Raw genomic sequence first — 26,191 nt, 5'->3', positions numbered from 1 at the left:
GAACATGCTGAGCATGTTCGGCCGACCCGAAGCCACCCGATGTACGGCTGAATTCAGCTGATATACGGCTGAAATCAGCTGTACCAGCCTGAAGTGAATAGCCGAACAGCGTTCGGCTCACTTCGCTTTAGGTCGGTTATTCACATGCACTGCATGTTCGGCCGACCCAAAGCCACATGAAGCAAGCCGATGTACGGCTGATTTCAGCTGATCTACGGCTGAAATCAGCCGTACAAGCCTGAAGTGAATAGACGAACAGCGTTCGCTCACTTTACTTCGGGTCGGTTATTCACTCGGCTGCCTATGGCAGCTTAGTGAATTGACCCGTATGTATTTTATATAGTGTTACGCATTTCTGCTCTTGGCATATAGTGTAACACACAGTTAATCTTGCTTGATTGCCATGTTGCTCAGCCATTTTGCATGTAATCTTCAGGAATCATGATCCTTAAAAAAATATACTTGAGTAATTCTCTCTACTGTCTTTTTAAAAGGTTTCAGTAAAAGGGCTCTCTATCTTGCACCAGCTTCCCTTCTGCTCAAGTCTGCAAAGAATGTCTGTTATTACCAAAGTTGTAGGAGAACCTAAATTCTTAGTGTTCCTGAAAGGTGCACCAGAAGTGATTGTGAAATTTTGCAAGGAAGATACAGGTACTACAATAATGTTACTGTAAAAAGCTTCTAATGGTACCAATTTAAAAAAAAACTATTGTTTTTTTTTAGTTTTTTGCTGTTTTGGTGTTTTTTGTTTTTGAATTGCTGGCTAATTGTACTCACCATTTTTCTAAAAGGTATGCAGTCGGTGCGATTTGGAATTCCTGTGGCTAGAACTGTAATTTCCTGCAGCACAAATTCCAAATCTTCCATTCACAAGTGGCAGCTGTCACCCATTCAAGTTATTGATTGGGTGACAGTGGCTGCGTTTGAAAGTGACAGAATGCTGACACACTGCATGTAATCATATATAATATGATTGCATGCGGTTAGGAGTCAATCATTATCCCTGGACGTTCGATCGACCCTCTTAAGGGTCATGTTTCTGACCTTTCTATGTAGTTTCAGAGTTCATTAGCCTCTCATTCTTTTGATTAGGACCTTTGTACAGGAAGTCGCTAAAAGCCAACTTTGGGCGTGAGGTCCTTCAGGCAGCTCTTTGAGTTGCAGGGAGTCTCCTGTTCTCTGTGTTTTCTTGGGCCTGCTGGCATTTGTTTGCTGTGATTCCAACCCCTCAGGTGGACTGCTTTTGGGCAGCCCAAAGGTGAAACATACTGGAGGGAATTTATCAAAACTGGAGCAGACTATAACTGGAGCAGTTGCCTATGGCAACCAATCAGCTTCTCTCTTCAGTCTGTTCAGTTAAGTTTTGAAAATGAAAGGTGGATGTTGAATGGTTGCCATGCACAACTACTCCAGATTGTGTCTGCTCCAGTTTTGATAAATTCCCCTCACTGTGTCCCTCAGTGGAATAGAAAGAAGCAAGGATTTTTGTACTCACCATAAAATCCTTTGTACCAAAGGCTTAACTTTATTTTCCAGTAGAAAATGGGGAGATGATGCAATGTTCTTCCTACTTTTACCTTTATTTAACCACTTTCCATCCGGCCGTTGTAACTAAACAGCTGTACGGAGGCTTCTTGAATGCGGCTGGGCGTTTTAAAACGTCATTTCCCCACTGTCACTCATGCGCGCTGCACGTGTGGGCAACAGACTATAATTTAAACAGCCGGTTATGCCTGTTTACATAGAAGTGTTTAGGTGGCTATAAAGCCCTCCTCCTCCGCCGCCTATCCCATGCTCCGCTGTGCGGCTCTGTGAACGGAAATCGGAAGAAAGATCAGCACTTGTTCAGCTGCTAATCTCCCCTCCAGTCTCTGAATGTGAAAGTGATGTTTATTACATCACGTCCGCCTTCAGCTGGCATTTCTCTGGCTGCTGTAGCTGGAGAGAAGCTGTTGAAGCAGATATCTGCTCTATCAGCTTGTTTGGGTCCCTAGGTATTAAGGATACACGATAATCTTCTGCAGTTGACTAAGGCCGAGTAAGGCAGAAACGAATCAGCAGTTGTGCTTTGTACAGATGCATGTGGAATAAAGTTTGAACTTCTTTGTAAGATTATCGTGTGCTGGTTCCACAGTTTTTGAGCCTATTACTCAAGAAGAGAGTCATCCCTGTGTGGATTGCGGGGACGCATGATAGGGGTGAGCTGTGCACTTTGTGTTTTCAGTCTCCTATGTGTTAAGGGTCTTATAGACCTCTTATGTATCCATAAAGAGGATCTGTCACTGTAAATTTGCTATCAAATAGAGGGCTTCTTAGCCTGTTATGTGATAGCAACACAGTTAAGTGTAATGTAAAAAAAAAAAGTAAAAAAAAAAATAAAAGTCACATAAAAAAACCCACACACACAAACACAAACATGCATTGGGTGCTCCTACGTGTGACAACATGACAATTGCGCCCATTGCACTGCATATGTTACATATCACCACAAATGTCAGAGCATGAGCAATAATTCTAGGGAGTTCAATCACTTATAGCACTAAATTGATGAGCGGTAAAAGCTTTTAAAACATTGTCTATGGCCAATTTTGGGTATGGTATTTTTTTGCGATTTTGCAGGCACACACAATTTTAAAGCTTGACATGTTTGGTGTCTATTTACCCAACGTGAACCTATCTTTTATATTTTACCAAAAAATGTGGGTAATAATAAATGTTTCATAACATAACGTCGGGAAAACAACTTTTTTTAAATTTTCTGTACTTTGTTCTCTATATAGTAAAAAATAAAAAAAACTCCAGTGATGATTAAATACCACCAAAATAAAGCTCTATCTGTCCCAAAAAATAATCTAAAATTAATTTCAGTACAACATTGCATGACTGACTAAATGTCAGTTGAAGTACCTCAGCACTGAGTACTGAAAAATGGCCTGGACAGAAAGGGGGTTTAACACGTTAAATATAATAGTGTTAAATATATAGTGTATAGTTTTGTTTTTTATATAGTGTAACTTTGCGCTGCTGTTTTAACTGTAAATGTTTTTATGTTTTTTTTTTCAAACAGTGCCAATCAATTTCTTATTTTTACTTAACCAGTACACAGTACAAGGTTTCCGTGTCATTGGAATGGCATATAAAAATTTAGAAATGAATGAAGATGTTAAAGTAGAGATGTTAAAAAAGTAAGTACTTTTATGTTAATATATTACACCTTGTTCCTCCAGGCTGCGGTCATCCCTGCTGCTTGTGCACCTTTTTCTTCCACACTTTTCCCTTCCACATAACGTTCTATTAATGTGCTTTGATACAGCACTTTGGGAACATCCAACTTCTTTTGCAATTACCTTTTGAGGTTTTCCCTCCTTATGGAGGGTGTCAATTATGGTTTTCTGCACAACTGTCAGGTCAGCAGTCTTTCCTATGATTGTGATTCCTACTGAACCAGACTGAGAGACCATTTAAAGTCTCAGGAACCCTTTGCAGGTGTTATGGCTTAATTAGCTGATTAGAGTGGGACACTTTGAGCCTAGAATATTGCAACTTTTCACAATATTCTAATTTTCTGTGATTGTGGATTTGGGGTTTTCATGAGCTGTAAGCCATAATCATCACAATTATGACAAATCACGGCTTGAATTATCTTGCTTTGCATGTAATGAGTCTTTCTCATATATTAGTTTCACCTTTTAAGTTGCATTAGTGAAATAAATGAACTTTTGCATTCATCTACAGCTCAAAAGATAGTATTACATTTCTGAATGTCAGTAATACAAATCAGCTGTTGTATACCCAACACCTCTTCTCAACAGCATATGCGTTGCTATATGACATTCAGCTTCTCTCGAAGGAAACTGTGATGATCCTTTGGCAATGGCATGGCGAGTGCATCCGCAGTCATTTTTTCTTTTGCTGCCTTTCTCTATTTATTGGCTTCGTGTTTTGGTAATTTTTCTATGTCTTCCCATGATGTTGATTCGAGTATGCTTTTTGTCTCAGCAGTAAATGACAGCTTGCAGGGTGGTATTTTCTGTGTTGCCTGAGTGGATCTTCTAATATAAGGTTGTTCAGCAGAATTTAACATGGAATTTGAATTATCCATTGTGAGTTCCACCTCTTGTTCTGACTCCTGTGTAGGTTCACTATGCTCAGCTTCCTTTGCTGGTTCACTGGGCAAATTCACTTCACAACTCCCTGGAATCATTGATTGTGGTGATGGGTTCTGATCGAAGGAAATGCTGCGACTTATTGTCACTTTGTCAGTCTTTGGGTGGAGGATCCTATATCCCTTACTTTGTTCACTATAGCCCATCAGAATACCTTCTGGGCTGTCTTCTCCAATTTAGATCTCTTTTCATTTGGAATATAGGTGATCCATGCCAAAACGGCTGGGGTGCCTTCAACAGTTTTTGAAGGTAGTCTGTTCTGTAGGTATGTTGCTGTCATGACTGCTTCTCTCTAGTACTTTTTGGGTAGGTTGGCGTCCGACAACGTGCATCTGGCCATTTCCATAAGAGTGCGATTTTCCCGTTCTGCTACACCATTTTGCTCAGAAGTGTATGGTATGGTTGTCTGGTGTACTATACCTTGTTTCTTCAGATGTGATTCCTCTTCCTTACTGATGTATTCCCCTCTGTTTTCGGTGCATATAATTCCTGGTTTCCATTGGAATTTGTTACTCGACATGGCTACAAACTCATTAAGTTTTTCTGATGTTTCATTCTTGTGCTATGAAAGCCAGTAGATATCTGTTCCTGCCTGATGTCGGAGTTTTAATTGGTCCACACACATCGCTGTGTATGAGCTCCATGGGGTGTGCGTCTGGTCTTCTTTTTTGAGTGGTCTGTGGAAGTGGGGTACGTGTGGGCTTCCATTCAGCATTTGCATGTTATGAGCATTTGGCAGGGCAGTACAGTTATATCTCCTGATAAGCCTCTCTTTTATAATGTCTTTTATGGCTTCTGGGCTTCGGTGCCCTAGTCGTCTGTGCCATAGGTGAATACATTTTTTTGTGTGGATTATGAGTGGCTGTTTTGACTTGTTCATCTGTGGTGATGAGTCTGTATAGGTGTTTATCTAGTTTTCCTTTTGTGAGGATTTACTTATTGTTTCAGATTGTACATTCAATACCTCTGAATTGAACTGTGAGAACATTATTAGCAAGATTTTTCACTGATAGAAGGTTTCCTTCTAGGTCTGGAGGTCATACAGTACATTTTTCACGAGGACACTTGTCCCCTGACGGTGTGATGCAGTTCAAGAATCCTTAACCATTACCTTCTGTGGTAATACTTTTCCCGATTGTTAGAAAGACTTTGTCCTTTGCAGTGAAATTGATTTCTGTGAAGAAGGTCTCATCACTGATCATGTGACTTATTGCGCCAATACACCATCCGTGTGGTATACTGTTCTGAGTCACTTTAAAGGTAGCACTTCATGCTGTGCCTGTAGTTTCCTTTGTGGCTGCCTTAGCCCTTTCTCTTGTAGGTGCCTCTCGCTTTCTCTGCTCGGTATTCCAGATTGAACAGCCTTTTTTTAGGTGACCAGTCTTTTTACAGTGAAAACACGCTCTGCTTTCTTTGTTTTGCTTTACGCTCTCATGAACCTTAATGGCTCGTTTTCTTCATTGTGCCCATTTTCTTTCCTTCTGTTATATTCATCGATTCATTTTGTGTACTCTATTGTTAGTTCCTGGTCAGGTATGGTTTCTAGAGCTTTAATAAGAGCACTGTGTCACTGTATCTGGAAGGCTCCATAGCAGTAATGCCAACACATGGTTATATTTCATTTCCTCTCCAATTGCATGTAGTTGTTCTACAATTTCCAGCATGGCATTCACATGTTCATACATTTCCTGGCCTTTTTTTAGCCTCATCTTATATAGCTCGCATAGCAGATACAATTTACTGTTTAGGTCTGAACGCTCATGCAGTTTCTGTAATGCAGTCCACATACCTCTACCTGTATTTTCTTTTCTTATGTGGATGAGCTAGTCGTTTTCCACTAGCTGATTTATAATTGCTTTTGCTTGCCTATTCTTCTTATCACATTCTTCCGCGGGTCCATTACTGGGTCTGTCTGCACTCAGTACTTGCCACATGTCTTTGCTTAGCAGCATTTTAAGCTTGCACTTCCATAGCTGGTAGTTACTATTGTTGAGCTTTGCGTTTGCAAACTTGATATCTGAACTACTTGCCATCTTTCAGTAGCTTGGATGCAGCTCTTGTTGACTTGCAGTGTTCTGTTTATTGCCTGGGCCACAAATGTGCTTACCCTCTTATTATTAGCAATTAACAATACTAGCTTGCATGCATTTTCTGCCAGACTGCTATGTCTAGGTTAAAGTAGTGTATGAGGACATGCTTTGTTTTTGAAAGCAAATCTTTTACATACAGTATTTTAATGGTGGACTGGATTGAAAGAACAGATCAAACAAATTGTCTACGGAACAAATTTTAAGACAGCCACTAGTTTGTTTGTCCTTGTATCTGCTGCACACCTAAATTGCAAGCACTACACCATTGTCTACCTTAATAGAGATACTCAGGCTGCCATATTGTTTATTGTCAACCCATCAAATAAAAAACTTTGTAGCATCCAGGAGACTTCATAAATCCTTGCAGTCTTCATACACAATTGATTCTTAGATAATTTATCATTTATCCACTAAGAAACAAATGCATGGCTAATATAACTGTAATGTTTTATTCCACAATAATGCATACAGTGTGGTATGGGGTGTATATTAATGTTAGATGGTGGCCCTATTATTCTATGTGGGAACACACATTTTCAGAAAACAACTTCGGAAATGTGTTTGTTGTCGATTTTGTTATCTATTTGTTATCTATTGTCAGTTCTAAGCTAATGTACAGAAAAATATTTTCAGGGAAGAGGTGGAACATGATCTCTGTTTTCTTGGATTCTTGATAATGGAGAATAGGCCTAAGCCAGAAACCAAACCAGTTCTCCAGGAACTAAAATCTGCTAACATAAGAACAATCATGGTGACAGGTAGGACTATGTGTTTCACACTCCCTTTGTAGTTTTGTCTGCATAGCATGGTTTGTTATCTATTTGTCACAAATTCTCAAAATTGTTTGCTAGACAAGGTAGGTAGTGGGAAATTTTTCAGACTGTATAATCAAGGACTAACATTACTTGCCTACAACTGATATGAACAGCATCTTGCTGCTGGAAAAGGTAACAATGATAGATATTAAAGCAAACCTGTACTGTGCCCATGCAGGGCAATGCATTCAGTTCACTTTAATGGTGACCCCCACATGCAGAACCTATTCACCTTCACTCTGCCCTATTACCACTCTATTTAGCAACTGGGAGTGAAGCAAAACTACTTCTAATTCTAGATATTGGACTCACTCCCCTTTCTCTTATACCACAGTGCTGGTACTTGGTCATTGGCTGCTTATGCACCTAGGGCCTGCCGGCGCAGGGTTAAGTCACAACCTGAAGCTAATAAAGGGCTTCCTCTGTTTGCTTTCAGTGGCCAAACAGAGTAGTAATGGAGCAAAGGAAACTTGTGCATTAATGCAGACTAGGCATGTTAAACTCCATCCCACTTAATCTTAATGTTTAACACCTCAATAATTAACCTTCTCCCTTATTATTTTATCTGTTTTTCAAAGTAATTCTATATATCTCTATTAAGTCCTTTTTCTTCCTTTTAACATCTATAGCATTTTCCATTCAGAGCACAATGCAATTACAGGGAAATATTACTGTGAGTTTTTTTGCAACATTTATTTTCAGTAATTATTATTATTATTACCATTATCATAAACATCCTGTCTCTATGTTAAAAGGTGATAACCTTCAGACAGCATGTACAGTGGGACTGAGCTCTGGCATGGTACCTGATGCTTCCACTTTACGCTTGTTAGATGCTTGTGAGCCTGAACGTGGTTCTTCAGCATCATTCACTTGTCAGTCATTTGAAAGGAGCAGAGATGAATTACACAAAGAGAACGCAAGTGACAATAAGGTAACTGTTTTAAATTAACAAAAAAAAAATTAGCATCACTGGCATTCCCATGTGTACTCAAGTCACTGCCTGCTGCTGTGCTGTCTGAGCATGTGCCACCTTCACTCATGAACAGATTGCAACACCTGCTACGTTAACAGTACTGTTCAGGCTGTTAGGTAAGTGAAAAAGGCAGAGGGAAGAATGGTTAATAAATACTGTAGATTTTAAAAAAACTTTGTTAATAAAGTTAAACGAGAACTAAAGCTAAACCCTTTTTTGTCTTTACTTCCCTCTTGGGCCACAGGAGAACATTCACTAATGTACTCATGTAACCTTAAGTCAGCATCTATTGGGCTACTGCCCACTATTTGCTGACAGGGTGGAGCTGCACTCCAGTCGAGAAAGATCCCAACAGTATTGTTGGGATCCATCCAGCTGTCTCATTGACAGCTGGCTCTGCCTCTCTACAGCCAGCTGGGCCCGCCCCCTCCCCTGCCTGTCCCTCCAGTGAGCATTGGAGGAATGTAGAGGGGAGGGGTAAATCCCTGTAGGCAGCGATAACTGACAGTCAGCAATCTCTGCAGGGAGAAGACCATGAGTCAAGCGATCGGTGGTTACATGATTGCTCAGCTCGATCTAAAGAGCCCGCATGTGACAGCTATACAGTGTCACATGCCCGCTCTAAGTATTAGGAAGAGTACATTTTACTCTCCCAATACTTCTCCAACTCCAGTGTGAATAGTTATGCCAGGTTTCAGACAGATCAAGTACATTCATTCTTTCCCCTAAGGTTCTTTGAATAGAACTGGAAACGTTTTCGATTAGAAGATCCATAAGGCTGGTTATAAGAAAACCTGGTATAGAGGCATGCATCCACTCAAAACTAATATTTAACTTTTGTGTTGTTGTTAGTAGCTTAATACATGGTGTGCCAAAAGTCTGGATCCATAGGTCTTGATTTATTAGAAATTTCCTTCCCTAAAAAGTGCAGCTGGTGTAGCAACTGTATGGTGATGACACAGACAAGCTTAGGGAATATTTGAGTGGTTTTTCAACAACAGGAATTAATGGTGTTTTACAGTGATGAAGCCTAATTTCATCTCAATGGTAGTGTCAACTGACAGAATGCGTGTTACTGGTCTGAAAACAACCCACACTGGCTTACTGAAGGCCATTTTCAAACTGATCCAGGAATTATAGTGTAGGTGGGGATATTTTGGGGTCTATTCACAAAGCTGCCTCCCCCTCGGTTCTCCTGAACCGAAGTGGTCCTGGTGCAGAAGCTAGCCGAAGGATCGGCCGAAGCTACGGCCAGATCCTTCGGCAGCTTTGTGAATAGACCCCTTAGTGATAATCGTATTGGGCCATGTTTTTTTATAGTAATGTAACAGGAGAAATGTACCACTGTACCTTATGTTACAATATTTTCTTGCCTCTCAATTAGATAATAGACATGTGCGATTCGTTTCGTTATGAATTGAAATTTGTACGTATTTTCCTGAGATTCGTAAATTCGGAAGCATCCAAAATCCGAATTGCAGTTTCCGAATTATATCTGAAATACGAAATTCCGTTAACGAATTTCGGATCCGAATTTCTTTGAAACAGGAACTAATATTACCCCTGTAAATGAGGTTAAACAACATGACAAGATTTTTTTTTAAATCCGAAATACGGATCCGCTACTGCTGAGGGTTGCATTACAATACACAGGCAGGAAATACGAAATTCTGTTGACTGAATTTCGTTCCGTTACGAATATTCGTTATATTGAAGTTAAAAAGCAAAGTACTTTTATATTGGAGTTGATGGTAGTTTTTTTTTTATACGAAATACGAAATTCTGATACGGAATCCGTTAACGGAATTCGTATTTCGGATAAAAAAACAACTACCACATCGACTCCAATATTAACAAAGTTATTTTTGCTTTTTAACTTCATCATAACGAATGTTCGTAAAGTTACAAAAATGTGCCGAAACTAACGGAAATTCGTATTTCGTACGAATCCGAATTGAGTTTCGGATACGAATTACGAAATACGAAATAACGGATATTCCGAAACGGAACACATTTTTTGACGGCGCACAAGTTTATTAGATAACAATCCTTTGTTGGAACAACATGAAAGGTGCCCTATCACACTTTGCTATTGCAATGGGAAATGTTTTAAATCAAACTCCTACTAATAGATTGATTGGAAGGTGAGGTCCAGTTGAATGGCACCCTCAGTCAGATCTAACACCACTCAACTTTTTTTGGGAGGCCATCTGAAGCCAGTAGTCTATCAGAATGTCCAGAACATCCTTTCCACTAAAGAAGAAAAGGATTTCTGCATGTAACATCAGTTCTGCTACATTAAGACATTTTCAATATTCTTGTATTCAGGGTACTCACAATTGTGAAGTTCAAGGCTGTCTATTCAGCATTTACTGAAATAAAACTTTTTAAATAAAATTTTTCCTATGGATCTGGACTTTTGGGATACTCTGTATTATAGCTTCCTAATTTATTTGGAACTGCAGTGAAAGGATATTATCACCAGATTTCTCACATTGTAGCACCTGACATGGCAATTACAATTAGAAAGTCAAACAATGGTGTCACACTACACATTTGGTTGTAGATATTGTACAATAAATAAAGATTTGTGGATAATTGTGGATCCTTTAGGAGAAATATATCTTATCTATGACCTTGCAGGGCAGGGAAGCAAAGATGAGCTACTTCAGGGAATTATTACAAAAGGGTGGTAACTTAAAATAAATCCATTATGTAAGCCTTGCTAAAAGGTAGCCCTGCGTATCAAAAAATGTGTCAAGCCATAAGACTCTTCCCATCTTATTCAAGGAAAAATAGTTATTCTTAAGTAGTAATTGTGCTCCAACTATAAATGCAAAACACGTGGTTTATTAGTGGAACGCAAGGACTTGAGTTAGGAAACTTCTTTATAAACATAATGATCTATGAAATTGTGATTCTTATTTAGATGGAGGAACTCCAAAATTTTCATAAGTTAACCCATGCAGTGGAGCTACTCCTGCACTGAAAGGGTTAACAGCTTGCTTTGGTCTAGGGTTACAAAAAAAGAAAATATTCTTACCCGATCCTCGATCCTGCCTGGCTGCTAGACCGTTCCCCAAAGACTCTTCTACCCTGGGCTCTGGTGGTCTAAGGACCGATAAAGTCATTACATCTAACAGGTCTATTAGAAGTGATGATCGCAAGGGACATAACACAGCTGGACTGGAAGGGGAAAGACGTCAGCACTGACTGCAACAGGACCCAGGATCGGGTGAGTATACATTCTTTATTCCATTCCCTTGACCAAAACAAACCGTTAACCCTGCCGTGCAGGGCAGCTACCTGCAAATGTTAACTTATGAAAATCCTGGAGTTCTTTAAAATGTTCTGAGAAACAACACTGATAGCTGTATAAGGAACATTTTTCTCTTTTTAGAACTCAGTAAAGCACCTTGTAGCCACTACCACTGAGAACATTTGCAATTTTAATGGAAGTGCCTGGAAATACCATTATGCTATGAGTGGAAAAACATATGATATTATGAAGCAACACTTCCCTAGTTTGATACCAGATGTAAGTATTTAAGAATAAACAAATCTTATGGGCCAGTGAGTGTGATATTTGGAAGTAATCCATCCATGGTAGGAGTTTCTTTGTCATATTGTCCTAATACACATGCAGATAAACATGTATGTGCTATGGCTTGCCGTGAACCCCAAAATTGTTCTTTTTGCTCTTTTGATACAGAAAACAATAGAGCATTGGTAGAAAATGTGACACTCTAAAAGACAGTAGTCGTTTGTACAAGAAAGTGCCTTGACGATGTTTGTCATAACCTATAAACAGCCTGCCTGTCCACTAATCCTACAAACGTCTTACAGGGTTATTCACAAAAGGGTGAAGAGTTTGGAGAAGGCAGAAGTAAACAATCTAGGACAACATAGCTGATTTGGGAGAATCCTCCAATTCAGCTCACTTTCCAGTTCATCTATCTTGTCCTAGATTGTTCACTATTCCTGCCTTCTCCAAACTCTTCACCCTTTTGTGAATAGACCTGCTAGTTATCACATGATGGGTACCATATGTTTATGAGAACCTTTTAAAGATGTTTCTTTAGTACACTGCTGTCTAAATTAAATAATGGCCCATTACTCTTTTATGTACTCAGTACTTAAAAAGGATGCTTAACACATATTCCTGGTGTTCACCAAACACTCTGTGATGCCCATGATGGAGTGAATGTGTGGAGCTAAATAGGCCAATACACATTACCATTTTTCAAGCCACATGCTTTGCATCATGTTTCATTGTGTCCAAGGGAACATGGAAAGCAGTATCTGGCTCCGATAACCTATGCATTCTGCTTTGTTTGATTTTCTTTTGTATTCAGTGAATATGTTTCTGTGGTTTGTTAAATATAAGTTTTATCAAGGTTACTCATATATAGCAATTTCATTTTGAAGTGGAGTCATCAATGGACATAGTGTATATTCAGGTCTATGCTAATTAATAAGCTGGTAGGAGGTAATGAACATTTAAGAACTGGTGCTCTGCACTACTTCTAGTAGTCAGTGGTGTACCCTCTCAAATTGGTGGTCAATGTAGTGCCCCCCTAAATTGGTGACCAGTGTAGACGTGCACCCTTGTGTTAATGGTCAGTATAGTGCCCCTTACATTGGTGGTTGCTGTAGTATCTCCTTATGTTTAAGATCAGGAAAGTACCCCCTTACATTGGTGGTCAGGGAAGAAGTTCCCCCTTACATTGGTGGTCAGTGTGGTGCCCCTTTGTTGGTAATAGGTAAAGTGCCCCCTTACACTGGTGGTTGGGGTAAAGTAACCCTTGCATTGGTAGACAATTTAGTAACTCTTTACATAGGTGGTCAGGGGAGATGTGGTTCCTTACACTGGAGGTCCCAGCAGCAACATTTTCCAAAACTGATTTAACTTTTGCAAATCTTTTGGTACGTTTTTTGCTTTCATTTTGCGGAAATTTCACCAAAGAAAAAGCCTCAGTTAAGATAGGTACAGGCATTTTCACATGGAACATTTCAAGCAAAATTCTTTAAAGTCCATGTGAGGTGAAATTTTTAATTTGTTATTCCTAGATCAGTGTTGAGTTCCCATATGTTGGTTGTTAGTGAAATTCTCTATTACAATGTTGATCAGGGAAGACCTGCCCCCTTACAGTGATATCGGGTAGAAAATTGTCACCTTACCAGTGGTCAGTGTAGTGTACCTCCACAGCACAACAGCACTACAGCACTACAGGATTACTTACAAACATCTCCATCTTGCTTATTGTGAAGGAATATCTGCACACTGACAGTCATCCTTCTGTTGACTCTTTCTTCTCCTGCCAACATGCTTTCAGGATATGCAATTTTTTTTCAGAACCTAATGGGCTCTTAATCCTTGCTGTTCCTCCCCCAGTCTGAATGCTGCTATACAGGGAGGCTGGTATCACAACAATTTCAAGTACTTGCTCTAGTTCCTTGGTTCTCAACTGGGGACCCTAAAGTGGGTCGTGACCCTAAAGTGGGTCGTGACCCGCATGTTCTGTGGGTCGCTGCATGCCTTCCACTTTTCTAGTTTCTAATTTCCAGTTCTCATAAGGTAGGGAGACTGGGTGGATCTTTATAAAAAATTTAAACATTTTTGGAGTGTGTGTATATGTGTGTGTGAGATTGTGGTTGTGTCTGTCAGCGTTTTTAAGTGCACGTTCACACTACGACAGTGCGTTAATCGAATAGTCATGTGCCATTAACGCGCCACACAATCGCACCTACTACGTGTTCTGGTGCGGGAGGTGCATTGCGTTGCCATTCATCCCCATCCCCCACCCACAGTTCAATTGCCCGCACTGGAATGCACGGTACCGCATTGCTGTGCATTCCATTGCAGTGCGACTTGTGTCACGACTTAATGAACTTGGAGAAATATGGGTCCTGAGGTTACACAGGTTGAGGACCATTACTCTAGTTTATTTTAAATGTAAGGTCAAGTCGATTTCTTTTTTCACCTTTAGCAATAGTTATTACTAATTAATGTGCTTTTAGCTGGCTGATGGCTGATAGAATGGCTAATAAGAAAAAGGCTGAAGCCTCTATTAAACACATCATTCATGTTTTTTCTAGTGCAGTATGAATGCTAAATATGGCCGGGGATGTATTACATATATATTTATTGGAATATTATCTTTATTTTAGATGTTATATCTGCTAGCAGTATGTAATAAAGTGTGCCTACACAATGCCCCCCTGACCACATGTACAACAGCAATTCTGGTTAATTTCTAGCTGTTTGTTAACAATAAAATTGAATCAAAATGTATTTGTACTATTTTCTAGATTCTACTTAACTCTACCATTTTTGCTAGAATGACTCCTAAGCAAAAAACAAGAATTATTGAAGATCTACAAAGAATTAAGTAAGTAATTTTTTTCCTATTAATAAAACCTACACCTCTATTGTATTATGTAGAAGATTTGTATTCTTACAGAAAGGTTTGAGGGGTATTATAATTAACTTTATTCTGCTTGTTACTAGCCCAACATCCCAGTGTCTATTTTTTCATCACCTTTTTCATATGGATTAGAAAAATGTCCAGTTAGACTATATGTTATGTATCCACAGTAAATAAAACAATTACAATCACTCCATTGATGGTACATTTTGATCTTTTGTTTCTCTCACATCTACATTTTATTCACATTTAGGAATTGGCATGAGAACACACAAAGCTCTTTTGGTGTACAGCCAGACAATATTCACTAGAGGCAATATAGACAACCAATAGATAGCGAGGCAACTGTTTTGTTTTTTTTTGCTTTGGATAGAGTGGAGAGGGGTTAGACCCCCTGTCAAATTTTTATTGCTGCCTGCATCTGTGTAAGGAAGATTAGAGGGTCAATTTACTAAAGGCAAATAGGCTTTCACTTTGCAAGGGAATTTTCTCTTAGCTTAGTGCATGAGGGGAAACTCTCTTGACTTTCATCATCCAATCGTATGCAAGCAAAAATACTCTTTACCAAATTCACTAAGCTAAGGGGAAGTTCTCTTGCCAAGTGCATTTCCCTAGGAAATTAACCCCTCAATATATTGCCCCAATAATCAATGTCACTAGGAATTAAAGTGATGGGTAAATTCAACATTTTGAATTGCCACCAAAACAGTGATAGAAAGGAAATCTTCCAATGGGGACACTTGTCCCTGTGACAACTGTATAAAAGGGGATTTCCCCCACATTGGAAATATATCCCCTTACTTCCTGTTAATCCTGCAGGGCAGGAAGTAAAGGGACATCTTTTTATAAGACACAGAAGTCATTCATACATTTTCCATGGCAGTGTCACTAGAAGTATTGAAACCAGAGGATTAACCTGCCTGCAAGGAAAGTGCAGTTTTCAAAATGAGGTAAAAATGAGAGCCCTGTCAATGTATTCCAGCTCAGCAAGGGATTTAGTTTGTTAATTTCTATGACCAGGCAGAACTAGACATGTGCGATTCGTTTCGTTCCGAATCGAAATTCGGACTAAATGTTTTGGAAATTCTGAGATTCGGATGTATCCAAATTCCGAATTACAGATGTAACGAATGCAAACAAATCCGAATTTCCGATTCCGAAATTCGATAGCGGTAGTCTGTACGCAATTTCATTTGTTGGATGAAATTTCGTTGCAGAAAGGTGACATTTGAAAAAAAACAAAACTTTTTTCCCCTCTTAAATGTTACTTTGCTTCAACGAACGAACGAAACAAAAACTAAACGAAATAGAAACGAAATTTCGTGCAGACTATTGCTAACGAATTTCGTACGAATCCGAATTACGAAACAAATTGACTTTCGGACCCAAATCCCGAAAAACGAAATAAAGCAAAATTCTAAACAAAACTAAACAATTTTTTTGCTGGTGCACATGTCTAGGCAGAACCTTTATTATAAAGGAGGAGATTGGGCCACTTGAGATGTCTTATCATTTTCAGTATGCAGGCAGATTTAACTCAGATTTGACCATCTTTGTTAATAGTCAAGCCTGACTGATATAGGCAGGCCAGAGGGTGCTGGCTGCCCATATTGTTCAGGAATACAGTTATGAGAGTAAGCATGTGTGTGATCTTGGATCAATCAAAAACAAAAAGATAACTTGTCGCACTCCCCCAGAATTAAATGAGGGGGGGGTGCTCGTAGTGACCTGCGGATGGCGCCGCCACACAGTATCAAGATGAATAGATGTCACCAGCACACCAACAGTATTGCAGTCCAAAGTGTTTGTTTATTGGAACGTCATGTCACCAAAACTAGTGCTTTCCGGGCCACGCAGGGTCCCCTTCATCAGGCTTGGCAATGACTGATGAAGGGGACCCTGCGTGGCCCCGAAAGCACTAGTTTTGGTGACATGACGTTCCAATAAACAAACACTTTGGACTGCAATACTGTTGGTGTGCTGGTGACATCTATTCATCTTGATACTTTGATCAATCAAGTCTCCTACTCCATATGTTTGCTATCCAAGTATATATCACTCATCCTTGAAAACTAGCCAGTGTTGTCTCATTTAAAGTAGGTATTGATAGGGAAGGTTGAAAGTGTTTTTTTTCTGGGCAGTTTTTCAATGAGCTTCTGACATTTTACCTTATAATGCATGGGTCGAATGCAAAGTAATCTACTTCAACCGTGTAAAAAAAAATGCCCCACAGGGATTAATTCTGTACCTTGTTGCCAGTTTCAAACCCATACATTGTATGAGCTTAGTTAGTATATATGTTCTGATGTATTCATTAAAAGTCTGGTAGAAACATATTATGTGAATAGTTGATTTTTACTTTACTTACCTACTCATTTATTTTATTGTAGTTATTACGTTGGTATGTGTGGAGATGGTGCAAATGATTGTGGGGTAAGTGATTTTTTATTTTGAAATTTGTATCGCTGGGATTAGCTTGTAAGTTTTAAATTTGAGTCAGTCATAGTACTCGTAAATCTCAAATCTCCAGTCTGATCTAGATAAGGATCTGGCTTTAATATCCAGTCATGCAGCCTTGGTGGCCAAGAAAGGGAGGACAGCACCCCTGTATCAGACCAGACCACATGCCTTTCAACATTGGGGCACCAATAAGAACTTATAACAAAATCTGGAAGCCCCTTTTATAAAGGGGGGTTGTGTCCAAACAGGGGTACATTACTACCTCTTACCCATTCCCTCAAAGAATTAAAAGTAAATAAACACACTCATCATGCACAAATCCTTTAATAACAGTACAATACAAAATACACTAAAACAAATAATGTCCCCGATGTAAATCCATACACCTTGGCGAGTAACTCTTAAGGCCTGGCTAGTAGCTCAGGACTTGAAATTTTGACCCCTGACCTAGTACATCAATGTGAGTACATCATAAATCATGACACCCAGTGATGTAAATGCTCATCCACCGCGACAACCCATAGCTAAATGACAGATCCCCAACACTACTATAATATTAACACAGTGCCGAGAATCCCGGGTGATGTCATTGATCAATTATGGTCAATGACCAAATTTAGTTAATGACATTGCCCAGGATCCCTAGCTGCCTGTTTACATTATAGGAACTGGGGGTTTGAGCAGGTGAATGGCTGCAATAGTTTGGCAGGTTTGCAAATGGTGAAAGGGATGTGTTTGCCTCGGCCCCAAGTTCAACCAATAACCCGTATCTCGTCTCTAATAATCTAGTTTAAATGAGGCAATCACAAACATTTTAAAAATATTGCTTGCTTCTGTGTTCCTAAAATGTTATCTAATTAAATAATTATGTTTTTTTTCCCCAGGCTTTAAAGATAGCTCATGCTGGAATCTCTTTATCAAATCTGGAGGCATCAGTGGCCTCTCCTTTTACATCAAAAATCCCAAATATTGAATGTGTGCCAAAGCTGCTAAAGTAAGCTGCTTAAATAACACAAACATGTTCTTTACATTTCTTCCTGAAACAGATTGTAATGTTGACATTTTCTTAATTTCTAAGTTGTGATTATATCATTGATGTTTTTAACAACTAGCATGAAATAGATTTAAAGTGGACCTTTACCCGTTTTGACTAAAAAGCACATTATCATACAGCTCTGCATGCTGATCTCATCTTACATTCATTATCTAAACAAACATATTTTTATTTTACTTACAATGTCTTTGTTTCCACTTCCTGATTCTCTTGGGCACAAATGATGTAATGTGCCAAAGTGTTGCATTCTGGGAAGGTTACATCAGCAGAGCATTACTGGGAAATCTCATCTGTAATCTCATGAAATCTCAGGGCAAGGCATTTTCCTCCCCTGACATGATGTGCATGGTCACATGTCCTAGTCACATGTGCTAGAGTTCCAGGAAGTAAAGGGAGATCTAGTAACCTGTGCTTAGTTAAAATGGTCACTGTCAGAAGACTGGGGAACAAAAGAAAAATAAGGTATGCAAAAAATAAAAAGCAGGCAATTTTCTATAAGTATCTGTTTGTAGATTGTCAATACTAAGCATTTCTAAAGGTGTCTTTGTTGTTATTTTGAACATATGGGTAAAGGTCCGCTTTAATATTGAGCTCTGGGCAAACATTTGCAAAACTATATGGGAACTGTTTTACATGGAAAAGGATATGTATTTCTGTCACAGCCAGCTCAGTGACCTGAGTTTTCTCTGCTTCAGTTAAATAACACAACTAGGTCACCTGTCTGCCCTGAGCCTGTGAATGGACATTGGACAGTTTGATGAGGTCATGTCTCTGCTCTCTCTACCTGTCAACATATTCCTTGTCATTAAATGCATGCAACTGAGCTCTTGATATTTCCTCCTGCCCGTGCACCTTTCCCCAACTTTTCCCTTGAGATTGTTAACACAACTATCCAGCCCTCCCCCCATGCCAAGGTCCTAGGTGTCATCCTTGACTCGGACCTCACCTTTCTCCCCCACATCCAATCACTATCCAAATCATGCCGCCTCCACCTTCGTAACATCTCCAAAATACGCTCCTTCCTCACCAAAGATACCACAAAATTGCTCATCCACTCCCTTGTTATCTCTCGTCTTGACTATTGCAACTCCCTCCTCATTGGCCTACCTCTACACAGGCTATCCCCCCTTCAGTCTATCATGAATGCAGCTGCTAGACTCATCCACCTAACCAACCGCTCAGTGTCTGCAACCCCCCTCTGTCAATCCCTACACTGGCTTCCTATAGCCCAAAGGATAAAATTCAAAATATTAACAACCACGTACAAAGCCATCCACAACTCTGGCCCCGGCTATATCTCCAACCTGGTCTCAAAGTATTACCCTAACCGTCCCCTCCGCTCTTCACAAGACCTCCTGCTTTCCAGCTCCGTCATCAACTCCTCCCATGCTCGCCTCCAGGACTTCACTAGAGTGTCTCCCATTCTATGGAACTCTCTACCCCAACCTGTCCGTCTATCTCCCACACTGACTGCCTTTAGGCGATCCCTTAAGACTCATCTCTTCAGGGAAGCCTATCCCACCTCAACCTAACCACTGAACAATCACTTTCTCAAACAATCATCCCCGCACAGCTACCTCCTCATGTATCACTTGCCCCTCCCTTTTAGATTGTAAGCCCTCACGGGCAGGGCCCTCCTTACCATCTTGTCTTAAATTGTATTGTGACTGTAATGTCTTCCTTATATTGTAAAGCGCTGTGCAAACTATTGGCGCTATATAAATCCTGTATAATAATAATAATAATAATGAGCAGGACACCTGACTGGTCCCAAGTATGGCCCCTCCCTCTCCTTAGTGCTGTTGTACAGGGGATTTACAGGGGCCCAAATCAAGTGAAATTCAGGTATTTAGCTAGTTCCATTGAATATGCATTTCATTTTTTTATGTACACATATGATTACATTCATTGGTGTTTTAATATCTGTCTGGAATTCAGTTTTAAGAAATGAACTCCATTCCCAAGATTGAAATTAGATTTTGTCCTGGCATATAAAGCACACTACCCAGAATTAATGTGATTGCCATTGGAAAACAGTGCTTGGAAATTAATCGGTATTGTTTACATAGTGAATACTTGCTGAAGCTCAATAAAGTGCAGAATGTCTGTTGTGATGTCTTTAAATGGTGTGAGACACACTATTTTTGTATTAAACCTCATAGTTATGAGATTACCAGTCCAGCTGGCTGTTATTGCATATGTAATGGACTGTGATGAAATTTGTGCTGCACACTGTGCTGAAGTTGCAAAAATTACTACCTGCTGCAACAGCAGTGGGAACTCCATAAGCTATCTGATTTGTCCAAAAGCTGACACAGAGCAGGTTTTAGCTATAAAAGTAAGAGTAAAAAAAAAAATGTCATGTGGTTAATTTAGCTTGACTGGGAATATTCCAATAGGGCACCTATCGCTATACATACTGTATCTAATATAAGCATCAGTATTAGACAGATATAATTTTAGAAAATATCTGTTCAGTAAGAAAACTTGCTTCAGGGATAACCTCAAGAAAATAAGAAAATGTTTATTCTCATGAGAAAATGTTGGCCTCGTGATGATTCTGCTGTTGACCTCACTGCTGGGTGAGCTAGCTGCTCATTATACAGTCCTATGACTCTCATATGACTTTAAACATAATACTACCATGTCATATGTGTGTGATCTTTCCATTTGACACTTTGCCCCTATACTTAAATTATGAATTACAATATTTATAGCAAATAAAGTCACATAAGTTGTAGTAAATGCCTAAGGCCATTTTTGGTTGATTTACTAAAGGCAAAGGTGGAGCTCTGCAGACTTCCAAAAATGTGCATGCAAAAATACTATTCTGTTCCCCTTCATGTGATTGGGTATTGTTTGCGAAGAGAACTTTCATTACAATCATTAAGCTAAGGGAACATTCCCTTGCAAAGAAAACCTGCTATTTTAGCCAATCAATCCAATAAAATGTACAATCATTTATAATCTACATTTACCACCATTGATAATATACAGGTAGCCCTCGTTTTGCGCCACTTCAGTTTGCGATGTATCAAAACAATGCCCTTTTTGGCTGGTTACGTGACCGCCATTGAAACAGCAGAGTCGGCACCATCTAGCGTAATCTTCCTCTGCAGACCTCTACAACTGCACGTGGCTAAAATACTGACAGTACTGTACACAGTCTCTGAAGGCTGGACCCAAGCACAGGTGGAGGATCACTGCTCGGGAAGGGGCTTTGCACAGTCAAAAAAATGTGGACACCTACAGATGCACACAGTGGTACACTTGGAGATATGGAGGAGCAAAAGAGTCACTTGGAGATACAGAGGAGCACAGGAGGTACACATGAAGATATGGAGGAGCACAGGGGTACACTTGGAGATATGGAGGAGCACAGAGGTACACTTGGAGATACAGAGGAGAACAGGGGTACACTTGGAGATATGGAGGCACACAGAACATCATTTGGAGATATGGAGGCACATAGAAGCATAATAATCATTTCAAAGCTTTAAATTTAATGTATTATGTCACTTATGTCATTTTTGAGAGAGGCCTGGAACCTAAGTCCCTTGCTTCCCATTGACTTACATTATATACAGGTTTGAATGAGAACTATAGGGTAACCTTTATTCCCAATAGTTCTCCTCAGGATCACGGGAGGACATGTACTAACCTTCTCCTGTGATCCAGAACTTAGTATATAGTGGGCTATTGCTCGCTATATGCTGAGAGCGCTGCAGCTGGGATTGATCCCGACAATACAGACGGGTGACAGCTGGCTCTGCCTCTTTAGATGCAGAGTCAGCTGAGCCTCCCCCTCCCCTGTCCGTTCCTCCACTTAGCACTGGGGGATCGGAGAAGGGAGGGGGGAATACCTGTGGTGAGTGGTGACTGACAGTCACCTCTCTCTGCAGGGGGGGGGGTCGGGAAGTGAGCGGGTCAGCAGTATGTTTCCGCTCACTTCCTGATCAATAGAGCCAACCTGTGGCAGATTCTTTGTCACGGGAGGGCTTGAATTATGGACATGAGGGATTCCCCCCCCCCCCCCCTATAATTCTCCTTTAAATTTACATTTTTCTATTTGCATAAATAGGAACCTAACCTTGGCATAAATTGAGGGCTACTTGTATTCAAATAGGATACGTAGAGGTCATATTTTTCTTCATATTGTAAAAAACACATAGATATACACTAAATGCCTGTTCTTATGGTTCTCATAGCTGTGTCTTTTTGTGCAGGGTTAAAACAACCCTGCACAAAGTGGAAATGACATAGAAAACACATGATTCTTGCACATTTGGGTTAGAATTGGTTGGATAATGCTGCACAAACATCAGTTTAGATAATCCTGGACTGATGCCATTTAGGGGGATGGATATTCTGTTAATCTGCAAAGATACATAACAATAAAACAAAGCTCCCCATTACTGCATCTTAGATCTCCTGTGGTGCCTAAAAATGGCAAAAGCCTACTGCGCCCAACATTCCCAGGTAATCTACCATGCAAGTACCAACCAAGCCCAACCCTGATTAGCTGGTAATTCTAGGAGCATTTAGTGTGAGGAGGCCATTTGTTTTGCTTTCTTTTTACTTGCTTCTATTCTACTTGTCACTGGCAGCCTCACCTCACTCTTTCACTGTACTATAAGCTGCTGCTCTTATACAACCACTGCCATCCACTCATGTATAAAGGCTCACAAAATGTTATACTTGTAGATGTAGAGATGAACAGATTTCCCACTGCTGACCACTGTACAACAGCAGCATGCATAAACAAAAATATAAAAGTACTTTTACATTATTTCAAGCTGTGTTTTTGCCTAAGCCTCCATTAACATCTTTGCAATGTGGGAGCATGTGAGATGTCACACGTGATCTGGCATCACATGTTGCAATGTTAGGTGCGTTGTAGTGCCATCTTTCTTAATGGCACCCCAACACACCTAGGCATTGCACGAACGTCGGATTACACCACATTGCATGGTAACTTATTACCATGCAATGTGATGTGATGTGATTAAAAAAAAAGATTCATGCACTATTTCAGTGCAATTTATCTGCAGGCTACTCAACCACAGCACACCACAATGCACTCTCCTAGAGCACCTCTGCAATATCATCAACAGGGGCTTACATGAGAAAAAAATTGTCTGCTATATAGATGTACCCTGGTTATTTATTTTCATTTACATTCATCTTTTACCTCTAATACACAGGGAAGGAAGAAATGCACTTGTTACTTCAATATGCTTGTTTAAATACCTTATTATGTATACTTTGATTGAGCTCATCTGCATGATGCTTCTATTTTGGGTAAGAAAAAAAAAGCTTTGTAACATGTTATGGAAATGCAAACACATGTTTTTGAGGTGTATTATCTAGTAGTATAATATGGTTTGCATTCTTATCAGTTCAATCATTGCTTTATCAGTTGGCTTGCATTTAGGGACAAATTAAATAAACAGGGTATCCAATTTTCTCAAAAGAGCACATCAGGCATATGGTTTTCTTCTTACATAGCAAGGAAGCCATCAAAGGTGCCTTACGTACTGTCAACTTATCACAAACCTGGGCAATTTAAAATGAAAATCTGGTTTGCAACTGAATAAACAGTTACCTTCATTTAAGTTACATTCAGTGAAAACCACATGGCAGATGGGTCATAAGATTATCCAACCTAATTTATAACCAAATTTTGACTTTTCCCGTAAAAGAAGACCTTGATACTGCCCCAAACCCTAGTTATTAGAGCTGCCTATCGTATTTAAACAAACAGTCCTTTAAAATGCCCAAAGTTTGGTTGTTACAGCGAAAGTCATAATTTACATATACATTCAGTTGCCTATATCTCTAACCCCACTATTGTTTTGAAATAGTTTTGATCTGTCATGTATTTTGCTCAGTTGGCATTGCCCATGTTTGTGACAGGTTTACTGTAAGCAAGGGGAAGGTGTATTAGTTTAGGAAGGTGACACAAAAAACAGGGCCTTCTCTCAATATACCAACACAGTTTTTAGTAGCCAAGGAATAGGGTGGTGGAGGGTACATTGCTAGACACATTCCTGCTGAGCTGCTAAACAGTGCATAGGACCATGATACAAGAAGAGCAAAAAATCTTATACATTGTTTTAATAAAAACCTAACTCTAATCACCTTACCTTTATGCTAAACAAGAACTGCCCTACTGCAAATAATACAAAGTGTTCTGCCCCATGCTGATTCTCCCCTTCATTAAAGCAGAACTAAAGTAACTTTTTCCTCAAAATGAATCAGTCAGAAATTGGAAGGAAAACCAGTACTGCATGCACAATTGTAAATGTGTACTCGATTTTGCTTTACCCATACTTTATATTAACTGTATGCCATCTTGCAGTTTTTTTCCATTGACTTCCTTAACATGTAATTTAATTTCCACCATAATGCTCCCTGTATTATTTTATTGGCTATTTTGACTAAATGCAGATGTGAATCAAATGAGAAGGGAGAACATATTTCAGCCGATATACAGCTGAAATCAGCCGTACCAGCCTGAAGTGAATAGCCGAACAGCGTTCGGCTCACTTCGCTTCAGGTCGGTCATTCACTTGGCTGTCTACGGCAGCTCAGTGAATAGACCCCTAAATGTTTTGCATTAAAAATGAACTTTAGTTCTGCTTTAAATATCCCCTTCCTGGCTGTTAAAATTATTTCAATCTAAAATTTTAATGATGTGTTTACATAAAGGAAAACTGATAAAATTATTTTTTTCATTTTTTTTCTCAGAAAAAAACTTTACTTGGAAATTACCATTACCTGATGCAGGACATAGCAATTACTGTAACAGTTATATTGACAAGTAAGTTTTTGATCATCAGAAGCTGTTGTCAACAAATCTTGTTAATGTTGAATAAACATTTATTTTAGAAATGTTTTATAATGTTTAACCACTTGAAGACCGGGTATGTTAAACCCTCTTCCTGGCCAGGCCATTTTTCAGTGTTCAGCGCTGCAGTATTTTTACTGACATTTATTCCGTCATGCAACGCTGTACTGAAATTAATTTTATAAAAAATTTTTGGAACTGATAGAGCTTTCTTTTGGTGGTATTTAATCACCACTGCAGTTTTTATTTTTTACTATATAACAAAAAAAGTACAGAAAATTTCGAAAAAATTATCTTTTTCTCTAAGATATGTTATGAAACATTTATTATCACCCCATTGTTTTGGTAACATGTATAAGACGGACTCACATCGGGTAAATAGCAAAACAAATGGCAAACGCATACAACTTTTTGCTGTTGTACATCGGGTAAATAGACACCAAACATGTCAAGCCTTAAAATGGCGTGCGATTGCAAAATCGCAAAAAACGACCACAATCAAAATTGGCCATAGACAACGCTTTAGAAGCTTTTACCGCTCATCAGTTTAGTGCTATCAGTGATTAATGGCCCTAGAACTATTGTTTTCAGTCCGACGTTCACGGTGATATTTAACATGTGTGGCACAATGGGCGCAATCGTCTTTTTCGCACATATGTGCACCCAAAACATGTTTGTATGTGTATGTGGGGGCATGCCACAGTCTTCTGCATGCTATCAGTATGGTCACTGTCCAGCCTTTAAGCATCCTGTTGTCAGGCCTCTGCCTACTCCTCCATTCATGAAATGATTGGTTCATTCTATCTGTGCCTGATTTAAACCTCAATGACCCTGTACCCAATTCTTGTGACAGGTTTCTCTACATTCCTGACTTATTGCCTTTGCCTGTATCTGTCCTTCTGTGTTCGGACCTTTTGCCTGTTTACTGACCACTTCTCTGCCTGCTGCCTGGATCAATTCTTTGGTTAATTAACAGCCATATCTCTGCTTGCCACTTGGACCAACTTTTTGCCTTTTTACTGACCATGTTTCTGCCCGCAGCCTGGCTCAACCCATTGCTTGTTTTCTGACAACATCTAAGTCTGCTACTGGGACTGACCTATCCATATGCCAAGGCACCCATCCCTGTGATCCACTGTGGACATCTGTACTTTCTGTGACACAGGAATTTTGTTTTACCTTTGCTCGGCCTCCTGTACTTTTCCGGCCAGAGAACATAGCATTATGTAGTAAGTCCTAGAGCAACCAAGTACTGCTAGGCCTGCTTGCCTTAAGTGAATATGGGCTGCTTTAGGTGAAGCTACACTAGCCAGCTATATTCTCTGACCAGTCACACAGGAGTGAGTATTACA

General features: G+C 39.6%; 1 protein-coding gene across 1 annotated transcript in view; it reads left to right on the top strand.

Annotated features, from left to right (window-relative positions):
• Window positions 1–26,191, top strand: part of LOC108795655 (probable cation-transporting ATPase 13A4) — a 67,332-nt gene that overhangs the window by 34,268 nt on the left and 6,873 nt on the right. The window contains exons 17-26 of the mRNA XM_018566948.1: window positions 495–651; window positions 3,068–3,185; window positions 6,890–7,014; window positions 7,827–8,005; window positions 11,448–11,585; window positions 14,360–14,439; window positions 16,866–16,908; window positions 17,820–17,929; window positions 23,194–23,290; window positions 24,740–24,812. Of these exons, the coding sequence (XP_018422450.1) occupies window positions 495–651; window positions 3,068–3,185; window positions 6,890–7,014; window positions 7,827–8,005; window positions 11,448–11,585; window positions 14,360–14,439; window positions 16,866–16,908; window positions 17,820–17,929; window positions 23,194–23,290; window positions 24,740–24,812 (1,120 nt within the window). The remainder of the gene's footprint in view (window positions 1–494; window positions 652–3,067; window positions 3,186–6,889; window positions 7,015–7,826; window positions 8,006–11,447; window positions 11,586–14,359; window positions 14,440–16,865; window positions 16,909–17,819; window positions 17,930–23,193; window positions 23,291–24,739; window positions 24,813–26,191) is intronic.

Source organism: Nanorana parkeri, unplaced genomic scaffold, assembly GCF_000935625.1.
Source record: "Nanorana parkeri isolate BGI_ZX_2015 unplaced genomic scaffold, ASM93562v1 scaffold29, whole genome shotgun sequence".
In the NCBI taxonomy this organism is placed as follows: domain Eukaryota; kingdom Metazoa; phylum Chordata; class Amphibia; order Anura; family Dicroglossidae; genus Nanorana; species Nanorana parkeri.
Note: the sequence above shows the minus strand (reverse complement) of the source record. Positions and strands in the feature narration are given on the sequence as shown.